Source organism: Micrasema longulum, unplaced genomic scaffold (assembly GCF_059751315.1).
Source record: "Micrasema longulum isolate JH-2025_06_02 unplaced genomic scaffold, ASM5975131v1 h1tg000034l, whole genome shotgun sequence".
Taxonomy (NCBI): Eukaryota; Metazoa; Arthropoda; class Insecta; order Trichoptera; family Brachycentridae; genus Micrasema; species Micrasema longulum.
The window spans coordinates 701,836-719,085 of NW_028277241.1; the positions used below are offsets into that span (position 1 = coordinate 701,836).

General features: G+C 32.1%; 1 protein-coding gene across 7 annotated transcripts in view; it reads right to left on the minus strand.

Annotated features, from left to right (window-relative positions):
• Positions 1-12,849, minus strand: part of Rop (Syntaxin-binding protein Rop) — a 39,334-nt gene extending 26,485 nt beyond the window's left edge. For 3 of the 7 annotated variants that reach the window (XM_088225136.1, XM_088225129.1, XM_088225112.1), the window contains exons 1-4: positions 12,412-12,637; positions 8,649-8,804; positions 7,189-7,344; positions 5,528-5,631 (exon numbers count right to left, since the gene is read on the minus strand). In XM_088225136.1, coding sequence (XP_088081262.1) covers positions 5,528-5,631; positions 7,189-7,344; positions 8,649-8,804; positions 12,412-12,439 — 444 coding nt within the window. In that variant the 5' untranslated portion in view covers positions 12,440-12,637. Of the gene's footprint in view, positions 1-2,182; positions 2,287-5,527; positions 5,632-7,188; positions 7,345-8,648; positions 8,805-12,411 lie in introns of all 7 variants that reach the window. The other 4 variants (XM_088225145.1, XM_088225121.1, XM_088225153.1 and 1 more) reach the window with 3 other exon arrangements.
• Positions 12,850-17,250: the final 4,401 nt, after the last annotated feature.

A 17,250-nucleotide genomic window follows, 5' to 3' on the forward strand; every position in this document is an offset into this window, starting at 1 on the left:
CAATTTTAAAAAACCCGTTAGGGTTACATTAGAAATTTAATATTGTCTAGTCATTTTATGTCTCGTCTAGTCTAGTTAGTTCAGTCATCATGTGCTTTTTCAGATTGATTTTAAATTTGTCTCCATTAAAAGTTTTCAAGTAGTAAGGTAGGTCGTTGTAGTGTTTAAGTCCATTATGTAGTATTTTTGACTGTCCTGTGTTTGTCTTTGCTTTTTCAATATGATAGTGTTTTTGTTGTCTGGTGTTATATTTGTGTATGTCAGCATTTTTGACTAATATTATGTCGTCGTCTTGTATGTTTCCCAGTGTTATTTTGTGCACAATTTTTAAGGTCTCAATTTTAGTCAAGTAGTTTATGTCAAACTGGTGTGTTTTTTTGTACAGTTCAGTCAGACCCCGCATAGTGCATACATACATAGCCGAATACAGCAGTAAGCCAATTTTACATATGCATCAATTAAAAACATAATACAAAAATAATTGTACGACAAAACTTGATATAAAATTCACGTTTAATGTAATAGGGTCTTTTCGCATTACCAATGGTAAGGGTATTGTTTTTTTCCGCGCAACATCGGATAAATTTTCCACAATGGCTTAAATAACCCAAATTTTCAATTGCCTGAAAATAAGACATTTTGTATCCTTTGGGAAAGACAGCGATTGGCGGCCTCCGTGGTGCAGTGGTCAAGACGCTTGACTCATGCACGGAAGGTTCCGGGTTCGATTCCCGGTGAGAACACAAAAAATTAAAATGTGATTTTTCTCAAGCCTGGATGCTCTGTGATGTAATTCACCACTGTAATTAGGCCTCCTGGCCTGTTGTGGTGCAAAAAAAAAAAATGTAAAAAATAAATAAAATAAAAATGTACCAATGCAATGCCCCATGCAGCATTAGGTGCGGAAAGGGAATGATGATGATGATGAAAATTGTTATATTATTTTCCTCTTTATTTGCTTTATACATTAAAAAAATTAAAACACTACGGAAGACAGTCAAAATAAAAAATTGGTTTATCTACAATAGTAGTCTTAAATAGTATCTACAATAGTATTCTACAATAGTATCTACAATAGTGGTCTAAAATAGTATCTAAAATAGTATCTACAATAGTAATCTTCAACAGTATCTACAATGGAAGTCTGGAAGCGTCTGGATTTTATAACAATTTTTTGTTTTGGAAATTATATTTGTATATATGTATCATAGAATTAAGAATAGTCCAGATACCGCATACGCACATCAAACAGAAGGGGACTAAACTACTCATAAATGAGTAGGTTTACGTTTTGACCCATTAGTTTCTTTGTAGACGTTGCTCAGTACGCAACTCCTGATTTGAATTCCTTTTAAAGTGTAGAAATACTGCAGGGATCTTAAAAAACCAGGATGGCATCAAATTTCATGTGTAGTTAACAAACGAATGCTTAAGTAGCAAATGCATTACTTAAAAATTGAATTATTTTTCCATCCGTCAGATTGTCGAAGAAACAAAATGGAAATTTCGTTAGTGTTGCCAGGGTAGAATTTTTTTTTACCCTACTTTGCTTATCTAATTAAAGAACTAATGAAAATTAGACCTCGGATTAAACAACGCCGGGGGGGACATTTGAACAACATTATCTTTAAAACGGCAAATATTATTTAACATGATATAAAAATATCAGTTTTATGTCAAATAAAATTTGTTTTATCCTTTAAGTTCAAAGTTCATTAATTCAATTACTCTTATTAAATTACCCTTTACTTATCTACTCTGTTGTGTCAATCAATGTTTCCGCGTGCACAATAAAATTTTAGAGAAATTGACAGATTGCTTTTTTTACCTTACATTTGTGTTAAGATTATTTTTTCCCCATCAAGCAACATTACCCGGCGACTTCACGAATGCGTGCGGCGAAAGTGAGGCATAGTTTAATAGTTAAGGTATAACTAGGTGTTCAAATTTTATTTGTAAAACTATTTTTATGAATACATCACATTACAATAGTATCTACAATAGTGTCTACAATAGTAGTCTACAATAGTATCTACAATAGTGCCTACAATAGTAGTCTACAATAGTATCTACAATAGTAGTCTGGTTAAATAAAATAAAAATAAACGCATACAAAGCTTAAGGGGCAATAGATTACATAGATATAAATATATTAGCAATTTATTGGTGAATTTATATGAACCTGGCATTCGTATGGCAGAAATGCAATGTTGATTTCCTTGAGGGTTTTAATCTTGCGAGCCGCGCAAGATTTGCACAACTCGTTGAAGAGTTCCTCGGGGCAAACTGGTGGACAATTCAAATGGATATTATTTATATTTCAAGCAATTACTTGGTGGTCAAACATATTAACCAGTCGGTAGATACAAAATACTTCTTAATGTCTATCTGTCATGAGGCGTACCGTATCTTTGTCAAGACTCTCACTACATAATCGTGTGTAAACATTTTTTATTTATAAATTTGCATAAACCATTTTTAAAATAATTATTATGAGACACCATGCTGTTAGTAGTCCAAGCATCCAACACCTTAGAAAAAAATATTAGCAGTATTTAGAATTGAAAAACACTCAAAATATCATAGATAATTAAATCGGGGGTGGAAGTTACAAGAAATAAAAAAAAAACAACAAATTAAAGAAAAATTAGCTTTTTAAATAGGTAAAACTAGTTTTTTTTTTTATATGATATTTTGGGTGTTACTGTGTTTTTCATTAAATCATATTATCATAGAATTGGTTTGAACTAAGTCCACATTAACCATTAAAACTCCTTTGGCGGGGGCCACCCGTCCGAAATAAAATCTCTAATGTCGTGGGGTACTTGTAGTCCTTAAAATGAAGCTTGATTAGAACGACAGTTGTCAGCAAAAGTGAGGACATAACTTTGTAGTAACGTCTAAGGAGTGATTTATATAGACACACGAAAATTCATTTGTATCTGGCATGTTAATTAATTTTTTAATACAATGCTTGACATATAAATCCACAAAATTATATTAAATCAGCTTTAAAACTAAAATAAACCTAATTATTTACGATGTTCTTACAAAGTTATGTCATTTTGCAAAAATGTTAGAGATGAGCCAATTGTTCAATGTAAATCAATCGAATAAAAAATAATTCATTCATTTAATAAATTACAACAGGGATGCAGAATACCTTAAATAAGGGAATATGGAAGTCTAGGCATTTACAGGGCTTATTACCTGTCATTGGCTGGTTTAAGTGGCCACTTTACACACTGTGCAACATTCACCATTTTGCCCATGTTTGAACATCCACATTTCCTCAATTCTTCCATTTGTTGATTTTAGTGAAGTTAAATAACTGAAACCTTTATTGTTGTGAAGTGATTCATCTGACTGAATTATTTCTCATACTAGGCAACGCCTAAAAAAAAAATTCCAATTTTTAAACTTCTTCTTGGACCAGTTGGTTTCATTACAATATTTGTCTGCGAACATTTGGACAAACTCAAATATTGTAATTCATTTGTTGTTGTTCATGAAAAAAAGTATTTGATGTCTTATTTTTTAGTAAAAAATTGTATTAAACACACCATAATAGGCTTGTTTTTGCGTTTTTGTATCAATTTTCGGAAATAGTCTCATGTTTGCATGAAAAAACTGATAAAATCAATTTGATCGGTACATGATCAGAGATTAATAATTTCCAATCACTAGTGACATTAGTTTCGCAGCTTGTCATTTTAATCCAGCTATATTTTAAGGACTATATTTACTACAACTAGGTAACTTCAAAATTAGCAATTAGGTACCAAGACACTTACATAGCTATCATAAACATAATCCGATCCCAACGCCCGGCGGTATTTATCCTTAACGTTAGCCGACCATTTGGATTGTATCACTTAGGTTTTTATTTCGAGAATGATGTTTTTAACAATTGATAATTTTTTGTGTAATTTTTGACAATATTTTTGTTCAGTATGTCCGAGAAGTAGCTCGTTGTAACAGTGAGTAATTGTATGGAGAAAATCATGAACTAAAATGTCAACTAATGTTTCCTCAGTACATCCGAGATCTCGCTGTTTCCGTGATCGTTATAACCGAGTTCGACTGTATACATTTTTCATGTTATTTTTCTTTTTCTTTTTGTACCCATGTTTGTATATTGTTTTTTAGTTTTTAAATTTCTGTGTATTTAACTAACTCGTATTGTTACATTGTAAAAAGCACTTGTGCTATATAATGAATAAATGTGTAGCATTAATGGAGGAAGATAAAAAAACGTGTTTTTAGCGGGTAACTCGCAAATGGTAAAAAAGATAAAAAACATTAACGATTGTAACATTTTGTCCCATAATTTGTCCAAATTAAACATCTGGTGCCAACAAAATAAATTGAAACTCAATATAAGCAAATGTCAAGCTATGAGATTCTATAAAATAAAAAATCCGATTCTATTTAATTATATGTTAAATCAAATTAAAATTACTGATGTTTCTACCGTGAGCGATCTGGGTGTTTTGTTCAATTCAAAATTATTATTTAAAGAGCACATTAATAAAATATCGAACAAAGCTGTAAAATTATTAGGATTTGTACTTAGAACCGGAAAAGATTTTAATAATATAAACACATTAAAATATCTTTACACATCTCTAGTTCGAAGCCAACTAGATTATAATTCTCCAATATGGTCACCTTATCAAATCACTTTCTCAGATTCTATTGAGAGAATTCAGAATAAATTTCTTAGATATATTAATTTTAAGATGGGTTTTTCTACTAGTCAATTAAATTATAACAAAATTTTAGACTCTCTTAAATTAACTAAATTGCAAGAACGAAGAACATCGACCGATCTTACGACTTTATATAAAATAATAAAACCAATGTTTGATACCCCTGATCTACTGAAATTGATTTCATTCTATGTTCCACCTAGATTAAGCAGAACATCTAAAATATTTTATTGTCAAAATTCTCGAAAGGTAGCTCAATATAACTCACCTATTGTTAGATTACAGAATACCGGGAATGAATATGCATCACATTTTGATATATTTAGTTTATCTCTGCCTAACTTAAAAAATAAAGTGACCAACATATTTTTATCAAAAAGAGCAAATCATCTTCAGAACATTGGGTTGGAATAGTTATAATTTGATTGATTAATGTATTTTGTTATTGTATAATTTCTTTAAAATATATATGTATTTCAAGTAATTAATAATGTGTACAGTACGAGTATATTAATATTTCATAATCGTTTTTTTTTTAAATATTTTTATTTTTAAGCACTCTTTATACCACATATATGTAAATGGCAGAAATGCCTAAATAAAATAAATAAATAAAATAAATAAATGCTGATTTTGAAGTTACCTGGATGTAGTAATTACCCCGCAATATTCAAGACTATTCAATTTCGATAAGTAGTTTCTAAGTTCAAATCAATTTGACGATAGTGCCACATGACCAAACCACGAGTAATCTTTGTTATTGAAAGCCCGCAAACCACGGCATTCCTCTGGAATAATAAAAATATGACACAAACATGTTTCTCGTATGGTATGAACGCGATGTTGATCTCCTTCAGTGTCTTTATATACTTGGACACGGCGGACTTGCACAACTCGTCAAACAGGGCATCGGGACATGCTGAATAAAAACAAAATCATAATAAATAAATAAATAACAGTAATTGAAATCCAACACCAGCGGAATTACTATATCTATAAAATATTAATTGATAATATTTGGCTGATTTATATAGCGCCAATCACCTCAAGGGCAAATTTTGAGCGGGAAATATGCGTATAATAATAACAAACAAAATTAACAAGCGGATAGATTCCTTGGTACCTACACTCTACACTACGCACACAGATGCGTTTCTACTATCATCTCCCAGGGAACAGCCAAATGTGAACCAAGTGTTTTTACAGTTATTTACCAGGAAAAAGACAATAGATCCTGTTTACTGCATACCAAAATAAAGCAGGGACGAGTTTGAATTTGAGTATCGTCTATTGTCTTGTTAACCTTAATAATAAGTTAAGAAGTGCTATCTTTGTTTAGTTTTTTATATTTTACTTTTTGTGCTGTTACATGTTCACTTAATACTTACTAGTTCTTTGCTCAATGTATTATTATTGCGTTTTTTAAAATGATTTTTTTTTATTAACTTTTAAAAATCATTCTTATGTTGTTGAAATTCCATTTGTCGATGCGTTTTGAAGCTGCAAGACTTTCTGTGATGTTAACTATCATATTATGTAAATGTTATCAACTATAAAATATCTAAATTTAGTAAATGGGGTCTAGAATTTCAACCGTCCATGCGCTCAGTAGCTGCAAGACTTGTTGTTATCTAACTTCCAATTTTATAAATTTGATTTTTATTTCGTTTTTAAAATATCACTTAAACTCTAAACTTCATTGTCAAATAAAAATTTTAAAAATGAAAATGTAAATAGGAGCTAGATTTCTTATTGTCCATGCGCTCTGTAACTGCAAGACGTTCTGTTATCTAGCTCATATATATCATAATTGTAATATATCATAATTGGAGACGAGGAACTAGAATCCCAACCGTCCATGCGCTCTGTAGCTGCAAGACGTGTTGGGATATTTATTTATTGTACAGCGCCCTTGAGGTGATTTTCACAAAAATGGCGCTATATAAATTATCCAAACATTATTATTACAATTGTATGCTTAAACTTACATTCTAACTAAGCTAAAGTGACATATTATATTTTCTGATTTAAAATTGAGGGTCTGTAAACTAAAGAAGTGAGGTTTTAGTTGGGATTTGAACTGACTGGGACTGTCGATGATTCGTAAGTTTGAAGGCAATCGGTTCCAGGCAGAGTGGCCGGCAACAGCAAAAGCGCGATCTCCGAATCTAGTGTTTGGGGAGCGCCGGATTTCGACAAGTTTTCCTCTGCCTGAATCGAATGCTGACCTACTTTAGACTAGACTTTCTTTGACGTGTATTTTCCCTAATGCAAAGGTCCGATAGTTAATTAATTAATTGAAAATACACATTCTATCAAACAATTAAAAAAAAGGAATTTGAACTTTCGATAAAAAATAATTTTAATACGAGTGGAACTGACAGGAAAACCCTAGGTCTTCAAAAGGTTCTTGGATATGTGGAGGTAGTGTTCAAACATTTTTTTACACTCAAAAAATGCTCGAAATATAAATTACCTTCTGTAAAGAACACGTGCGCCGCCTTGTACATGACACGACTACCAGCCGAGAAGTCATTGATGAGTGCGTGAACAGACTTCTCACACGGAGTGATCAGGTAAACTGCTTCCATGGTGTAGAGAGGTTCGCGCTTCTTGTGAATATCTTCCACCACTAGAATACACCAAGAACACCATGATAACATAAAAAAATCTATTATTCTAGGGAAGAAATCTTAAAGTGCTTTGTTTTCTTAGAAATGTCCAAAAAAATCTAATACTTAGATACTGAAGACGTTGCATAAATTCTTAGGGCCTTAATTATAAATCAGGTATAAAGTTAAGCTTGAGAATAGTGGTAGAATAATGATGGTATAGCTAAAAGTATTACTTATAAACCTCGCATAGAGTTAAACTCGGTTTAAATCTGGGATAGCGACCATAGAAACTTATACCTGCAATTATTATTATTATTTTATTTTTTTTTTTCTTTCTGGTGACGCTCATGGGGCTTTTACATTATACATACTATATAATAAGAAAAAGTTACACATTAAACATAATTAACATTTTATCATATATAAAAATTTAAAAAAATAAAATTTTAAATTTAAAAATAAAGTTACATAGTTAACATAATACACTATTAAGACATAATAAAACATACATTATATTATGTTTATAATATAAGTCATAGTAGGATTAAAGATTAGGTAAACTAAACTTTAAAGTGTAGTTATCCAAAATGTTGAAAACTGATAAGGGTTTTATAAACTAAAAATATAAAACATAACACGGGCTAACTTTTAAGCATACATAAATACGATGGAAGATTTATTGACTAGACTCCGTCGCGTCGGTCGCCTGTAGTACTTTGGTCTTGAATATGCTCAATGAGTAACGAAATATATCAACATCGCCATATTCATTACCAAGGCGATGGAGTCTAGCTATAGGTGAATTTACATAGTAGTTGTGCCCGCTGGACACCTCGACAAACACCCACTTATTTCGTGTGCGGCGGGAAGGTATTTTAATATTAACCAGTCGCGTTAAATCAGGGCTGTCCAGCGTGCCATTAACTATTTTATATAGGTTTACTAAATCGGTTAAGATTCTCCTATTCGAGAGAGTAGACAATTTTTAATTATTTGATAGGAAGTTGTAGTCGATTTGGTCAACAGGTATAACGCTGGAATAAGCACGCGATCTAAAGTAATATTTTTTGGTAATCAAAATGGATAGTTTATCAGTTTTTTTTTTTCAATTTTAAACAATTTCGAAGTCATGCAACCTTCTCAATGCGATTCAAGTGATTTTTAATTATTTGTTTAAATAATATCTGAAATTTTGTATGTGTTTTAATTAATTGTGATTAATTAATTAATTAAATGTTATCTAAATTCAATTTCAGGGAGCACTGAACTTCATCACTAGGAGTATTTACTCGGCAAGGAGTCGACCTTTGGTTCCACTTACAGGTGATGCCCTCGGCGGATATGTCGTGCATCTTGCAGCAAGCGGAGACCATTCGCATGGCCAGTTGGTCCACCACGAGGATCCTCCACTCCACGTTTCCAGGCGGAGGGGCAGCCTTGCCCTTCGGCTTGTACTTGATCACCTCATTCATAATCTCTGCAAACGATTACAATATTATTAATATTTAAAGCATTAATTTTATGGTCAGTAAATAATTTAATGTCTCGAAACCGGTAGACACAGAAAAGTTGGAATGTGGTGATATATGATTATTTGATAACATTTAATTACAATACAGCAAAACTTTAACTATCTGGATTAATGAGTGCCAGACATTATTCCGGTATCCAGAAAATTGGATTAACCATTAAATTAAGCCAAGGTTTTGAAAGAAAACGAATTGGGAATTGGAATCACATAAAACTTACTAAAACATTTCAATTTGTTGCAACAGAGAGGGAAAACATTTTGGAGAAGGGATATGAGAGTCTAGGCATTTACAGGGCTTATGACCTGTCATTAGTTGGTTTAAGTGGCCACTTTACACACTGTGTAACATTCACCATTCTGCCTATGTTTGAACATCCACATTTCCTCAACTCTTCAAAGTAAAAGAGCTGAAACCTTTATCACGTGGGTGAGATTCATCCGGCTGAATCAATTCACCTACTAGGCAACGCCTGAAAACAATGAGGAACTTCAGCACTACGGGAAGTTGGATACAAAAAATGTTTTCTTGCGCGGGGTAAAAATTAGAGCATGAAATTGTACTTTAAATTGATTTAAATACATTCATTTTTAAATTTTAATAATTTTCTCATTTTTAGTGACAAAAAAATTGTGTTCTAATATCATCATCACTTCCTTTCCGCATCTAATGGTGCATAGTGCACTGCATTAGTACATCAATTGCACTTTATCTTGAACACTCTTTGTTACATGAAGGTAAGATGATCAGTCTTACGCTTCAGGTACCAGTCCAGAGACTATGAAATATTCTAGTGTGAAAACACCCTTTAAAATAAATATTTCATATCAACCATGTCGAGCAATATTTCGTTTATTAAATATTTATTTACAGAACGCATTTATATTACTAACTTCGTTCCGAAGATTTGGCGGGTTAAAATAATACTTTGCAAAGAACGCTTTATTGTTTAATTTTGTATACCGACTAGAAATTTCAGATGTTATTGTTCAGCTTTGCAATGTGTTCATTTATTTCAAAAGTGTCGTATATCGTGAATTATTGTTTTATGCCCTTTTAAATGTCGTCTACTGAAGTTGAGATATTTATTTTTCTGTGTATACTTTGTACCCTTGTATTTTTTTCTATAATATTTCAAAGAACCGGACATTTGTCCTGTGTTAAGATCCTAGTTTAGTTTATTGTTTCTTGTCCTAGGATGTCACATATAATTTAATTTATTGAGGAAGAGAAATCTCGTAATTGTTTGAAAAGGTCTTAGATATATTTTGTTTGGCACTAAAATATCAGTATTTTTTGTAGAATGTAATCGAAATAGGTTTTGGAAAGCTTGTGAGAGAGGAACAAGCTTTAGTCTTCATCTTGAAGTCTGCAAGTGCGCTTGTAGTTGCTGACGGAAAGTCAGACCGTAGCAGGCGAGGAGTGTACGCATCCTCGAGTGTTACGTGTATTAGGTAAATGTGGTTACCTACGTAATCATTTAAAGGAACTGCAGTTATCTTTTAGGATAGTTGCAATAATTATTATTTCTGTGACATTCAATAGTGAGCCTCTAGAGACAATGACAAAGGTCCTAAGTGACAGGCGAGGCTTGTACGCATCCTCGAGTGTTACGAGTTGCGAGTGTGAGGGTGTGATTGCCCTGTGGTTTTATTTGAGCTGATTTGTTTGTTTAATGACTATGTGCCCGCTCAACTTTTTCAGACTGTTTTCTATTGTAATATATGTGACATTGCGGAATTTAGAAAATAAAAAATATTTTGAAAAAACTGTGTCTTTTTCCTCGTTCGCATGTCACCCGAGATTGGCAAGACCGTCGAAGCGAGGACCCTGCGCCAGCTGGCGTGAACATTCCCAACAGTAGGGTAAGAAATATGTGTTAAAGAACTTATAAATGAAATATATGTATTTAAATTTATTTCAACAGAGAGGGAAAATTTTTGAGAAGGGGATATGGAAGACTAGGCATTTACAGGGCTTATGACCTGTCATTGGCTGGTTTAAGTGGCCACTTTACACACTGTGTAACATTCACCATTCTGTCCATGTTTGAACATCCACATTTCCTCAAATCTTCCATCTGTTGACTTTTGTGAATAATAAATATGAACAACTCCCCAGGGAGGAAATCCAGCCAGTCTGCAAGCATTTGGACATAATCAAACATTGTTGAATTACTACCTGGTAAAAGAAGAAGTATAAAAATTGGAAAATTGTTTTCAGGCGTTGCCTAGTAGGTGATTTGGTTCAGCCGGATGAATCTCACCCACGTGATAAAGGTTTCAGCTCTTTTACTTCACAAAAGTCAACAGATGGAAGATTTGAGGAAATGTGGATGTTCAAACATGGGCAGAATGGTGAATGTTACACAGTGTGTAAAGTGGCCACTTAAATCAGCCAATGACAGGTCATAAGCCCTGTAAATGCCTAGACTTCCATATCCCCTTCTTAAAAATTTTCCCTCTGTTGAAATAAATTTAAATATGAACAACTACCTAGGGAGGAAATCCAGCCAGTCTGCAAGCATTTGGACATAATCAAACATTGTTGAAATATATGTACATTGTTATTATTAGAGCGCACATAAGAATATGTTTATGTGTGCCCTATTTCAAGATTCAAAATAAAATAAATAAAAAATGTTTTCCCTCTCTGATGCAATAAACTTGTATCTCAAATTTTTGCCAGAAAAAATATTTGCACAATGAGGAAAAAATAGAAAGAAAAGTGGCTACAATGAGTTGAACTTTAAATGTCGACAAAAATACATAGCAGGCTTCCAGAAAGATTACAATAATAAAAGACGTCGAATTCTCAATAATGCAAACAAAAACAACGAACACAAATGAAAAACTGTGGTAATCTTGGTGAGATTGGTATATTTGTTAATACAAAGTACAAAGGCTTATAAATAGTCAATTATATTTCGCATATTTTCATATAAAAATGGAACAGAAGGTTATTGATTACGTCCAGTGACGTCATACGACATCATCCCCACCTAACTTCACGAGAATGGAACCTACCTCAAAAATCAATAACTCTAAAATTAAAACAATGATTTCACAATGAAACTATTTCAAGCACAATTCAACAAAAAATAGTGCCATAGATTTATTTTAATACCATGCTGATACATTTTAATATCAGGGTATCGTTCTAGGACGTTATTATTAGAAAATAAATGTATGCATACAATAGAAAGACTCGTACAAATATTACCTAAATGTCATCATGAAAATATGCGTTCTATGGGTGGGGATACATAAATGTTGATAAATTCCTCCGTAATTACAATTAAGGTTATCTATTGAATGACAATGTGTGAAATATGACTCAAAACCGTGTTTACCCCGCTTATTCGAAGTGGGCGACAGTAGGAGTATATTGTGAAATGTCAAAATTATAATCCATGTTTTTAGCCGTTGTGCTGCGAGTTATTCATAAAAAATATAAACCAGGTGTAGAAAAATGTGTATTTAATGTAAAATTGTGCAATTTGTAGCAATTGATGGGTGTTTAAATGATAAATTTAAGATATATATCGCCACTTACTCTGACCCACAAGTGCCTTGAGCGCCATTTTTGTTTTATACTGAATAAATCTCTAGATTATCAATAGATGGCGTACACATCAAATTTCACAAACTTTGAAATCTTTTTACTCAAAATATTAACTTTAAAAAATGTATTTTTGAAATAATAGTGCTTTAGAACTAATTTCCATAGGGTTTGTATTTCCACTGACAAGCGCTCAACGCTCGCTTCTTAACTATCAACTGATTTTAACATCTTGTATTTTTAATTTGAACCTGTTTTACCGACTAAGCCAAGAAATGGATGACGAAAATATTGTCGTTGGGTGTACTAAATACTAATACACTTAGGCAAAAAACTTAAATAATGTTCAATCAATATAAGAGATGATCTTTACTTTTTTATAAATTCAGTATTTTACTACATGTCTACATGAAAATAGTTCAAAATATATTCGCTAGAGCTGGAAACTAGCGCACAAAGGCTCATGCGCGCGCATTTGAAACTGACAAGTTCTGTCAATTTAGTTCAGCGCCGAATCGGGCGTGCGCTTCTCGTGTCTTCCGGTTGAATCGCGTACTTAATGAAGAAAATATTTACGCTCATAAGAATATTTGTGTTTATAAATTAAACTTATTTACATAATTATAAGTTTAATAGGTGTTTTATTCTTTATAAATGTTCTAGTCGCGCGTGCTAGGTACATACATAATATTTATAAAAACGTTTTTCTCCAGAGATGCCTTATCACAGATGAATGAAATCCCGGCATCGCTCATGAAAACGTTTTTAGTTTGTTAAAATGGGTTTATTTATCTTCTTGTGTTGAGTATTTTGCGTGCGATGGCGTCATTTGAACCACGATGACCCACTGCAGTGGCTGAACGAATGAGAGTGTGTCGTGCTTTTTGAATATTAAATACTCGATTGTTGTAAGTTAACTGAAGATGACAAGTGGCCTCGATTATTAAGTGCCATCTTTAAGTTAAGTGAGACAAATAAGTTAATGTTGTGGTTTTTCTAGTGACAATCTTAATGGATACACCTAAGATGATTTACCCCTGCAGGGTTGAGGGCTGGCTGGATATGTCAGGTAAAAAAAAACATTAAATTCATTACAATTTTATTAAACACTGCAATACCCAATATGAATTTGAACTTTATTTCAACAGAGAAAGGAAACATTTTTGAGGGAATACAGAAGTCTAGGCAATTAACGGGCTTATGACTTCTCTTTAGCTGGTTTAAGTGGCCACTTTACACACAGTAATATTCACATCCACACTTCCTAAACTCTTTCATCTGTTGACTTTTGGGAAGTAAACGAGCGGAAACCTTCATCGATGGGAATGAGATTCACCTGGCTGAATAGTTTTACTTACTCGGCAATGACAGGTCATAAGTCCTATTCTCTTCTCAAAAACCCTACCCGGGGAATCTAAATAAATCATGGAACGCCTAAGAATATTTAAAGTGAATTTTAATACAATACTTTTATAATAAATTTTGTGATATAAATAAAATGCCCATATAAGTTCTCGAGATCCTTAAGCATTAATAAATATATAATTTACATATACACGTAGCACAAATATGCTAACCGAAGCTAGACTGGCAGTGCGCAACGGAGTTGCAGTCCCGACAGTATGGAAGTGAAACACTGATCTGGAAGAGGAAGGATGAAAGCTGAGTATACGTGATTGAAAGGCGATATGTTAGACACGTTTGTGGGAAATCGACGTACGACAGGGTTACGTACGATAAAATCAGGAGGGAATGCAAATATGAGACATGTATAAGTAATTAATAAGAGAAAGGATCACCACGTGGTTTCTTCGTGTGGAACAAATGGATGACGAAAGATTTGCAAAACAGATCAATATGGCGAGGATGAATGGTAACGAGGACATGACCCGTATTACCATGGGAAGTTGACATTTGAGGGTATTAGAAGCAAACTTTAAAATCTCCATTGGAAGGAGTAATTTGAGATATTTGCGAAAAACTTGGAAAAAGGAATTGTAAGATTTCTAATTATGCTTCACTAACACAGTGGAGAATGCTAAGTTTGCGGTGTCTTGTAATATGATTGTAATCTGTTTATGCACGATTTAGACAGTGAATTAGACTATTATTTAGGTAGGTACGTATTAACGTAGAGTTTATTTTGGCATCAATAACTAATTTTCCGTTTTTAGTGAAGATTTCAAGGTTTTCTCCTAATGCCCTCATTTATCTTTAATTTTATCTACAAATTAAAATTAAGTTTTCTGAATGAAAAATAGAATATGCATTTTTTTTTCTAAACATGTTCCACTACAGGTTATCGACGAAGATGATTAAAATTTTTGTACAAATTTACACATGTTCGTACATAAACATCGATTTTGTTTTATAGACAGTCGAAGATAACTCAGTTAAATTCTGATTATAATTGCCGACTGTCTATAAAGAGAAACCGATATTTGTGTACGAAAATGAGTATATTTGTACGAACATTCAAAGTGTCTTCGTCGGTAACCTACAATCGAACATGTTTAGATGAAAAAATTGTATGCATATTCTGCTTTTCATACAGAAAACTGAATTTTACTTTGTGGATAAAATTGAAAATATCGAAGATTAAGGTATTTAAAATTTTAATACATTTTCGTAAATAATTGAAGATTACTTTCCGTTATAATACGATTTTTTTTGTAAGTGTCGCGTGTTACCAAAATTATATTTTTATAACCAAAAAATAAAACCATTCATAATAACTAAAATAATAATAGGTTAGGGTCCCGTCGCTAGGTCGAGAACTCACGTATCAGAGGTCCGAGGATTGAACCCCGTTCTACCATTTGGTTCTATTTTCTAGTAGTGAGTTACTTGCAACTAATTAAAACTGTCCCCTAAATCGAAATATGTGTGTCAACACACCTAAATAATCACTTAGATTTCAATTTCCGGAACATTTCTAAAATGTTTTTTATGACTGTTAAAATTATAAAATTAATATGGCACCATATTTTCTCCTTTTTTGCCCTTCTGATTAATTTGTCATAATCAATATCCTTTACCACATTTCAAACATCTTTCATAACTTGATCGAGTCTCGTAATGAGATTCCTATAAGAAACTTACGGGAGTACTGAACTGATTCATTCTTTTTTTTTATCCACATGCGTCAATAGAATCGTATACTTCCGCATTTCGAAACAATCTCTCCCAAATACTTGTACATTGATACAAACATTAGGATTTAAGCTTTAACATTATTTTGACAACTTCGCAAAAATCTTCCATTTATTTATTACTTACGTTATAAAAAAATCCATATAGGTACTCAAATAAAATAAAACTCTTAGTTTATTTTATTCTGAAGGCAAAAATTATATTTTTTTATGCTATCAACGCCAATGTTATTTTTATGCTATCAATGCCAATGCGATAATGTATTCCTACAACATGCAATATAATTCATTCATTAAATTAATTAAGAATTTAGAGTAGGTACCGATAAGAACAAGACGTGGGAATTTAAGAGAAGTAATTCGAGCAGCACTTTGAATATAATATTGCTTCGCTTTATTCAAATAATGTTTTAAGTAACGTTTTCAATGTTTTTTTAGCTTTGAATTTAAAAAATAAGTTCGCAATTATTTTTACGATTCACGTTCACGATTATTTTTACAATAACGATTTACGTCCCTAAATATAATTTATAATAACATAATTTTTATTCTGCTTTTATACATACTCGTTAAAGTGTTTTTATATTATGTAAAATTATGTATAAAATGTTTAATAAATATTTTTGAAAAAATAACCATTAAAATTGGTGTTTAAAAAATGATAAAGAGTCATTTAGAATGTTCACTTTCGCAACTATATATAAATTGCATAATGAAGACATATGGCATTTTATGTTTTTATCAATTCTATTTTTTAAATTCAATGAAGTGTGTGTTCAACAGACGCATAGCTATGTGCGTTGTGTTAGTTAAATGAAAATTCTTCGAAGTATAACGTATTCAAATGCCAAGAATGAAATCCGCATAAAACTATCCGCTATAGTGAATGGCAGTGCCTAAATTAATCAAATAAATATCTACTTTACGATGGAATTCTATCACGTGGCTTGATACATTATGGTTTTGGATTATAGTGCTATTTCACAGACAGGTTCAGTTTCGCACGGACACATCATTGGCATTATATAAATAATAAATACATTTCATGAACTTTATTTATACACATTGTTTATAAAATAAAGATGATCACTATCATTTATCTTATGCAAAATAAGTTTATCTATTTATTTTTATAATATACAACTCAGGTATATGAAAACATAAAACTTTATTCCATTTTTCTCGTAAATTTTAATCTAAAATACTAATTCAGCTCTGTTAACATTATTATTTGAAAATACTTCTTTTTCAGACATTTAGCGAGTAGGTACTTTTTTGTGATGCAATAACGAAACCACGTAGGTACTTATCTATGTAAATACCAGTTAGAATATATATTTTTTTAAATATGTTGTCGTTGAAATTAGTCTCCGGAGCCTTCGGCGATGGTAATTTTTCCTAGTGTTTACAGGCAAAAATACTCAAATGCAGTCAGCAATCTATGTACATTCTCATTTCTTTGCCACATAGCCACAAAACTTATTCACTAAATCTAGATTTACATTATGTTTTCGCGTGTATAAAATGAGGTATATTGTTGGCTGTCCTTTGCAGAAATTAATTCATTAATTCTGGCTCTTAAATTCTTCAATCAACTTTCGATAGTCATAAAGAACTCCACACGTGCAGACGTATTTCAGAAAAATATTAGTATTATATTAAGCCGCTGTACAACGATAGG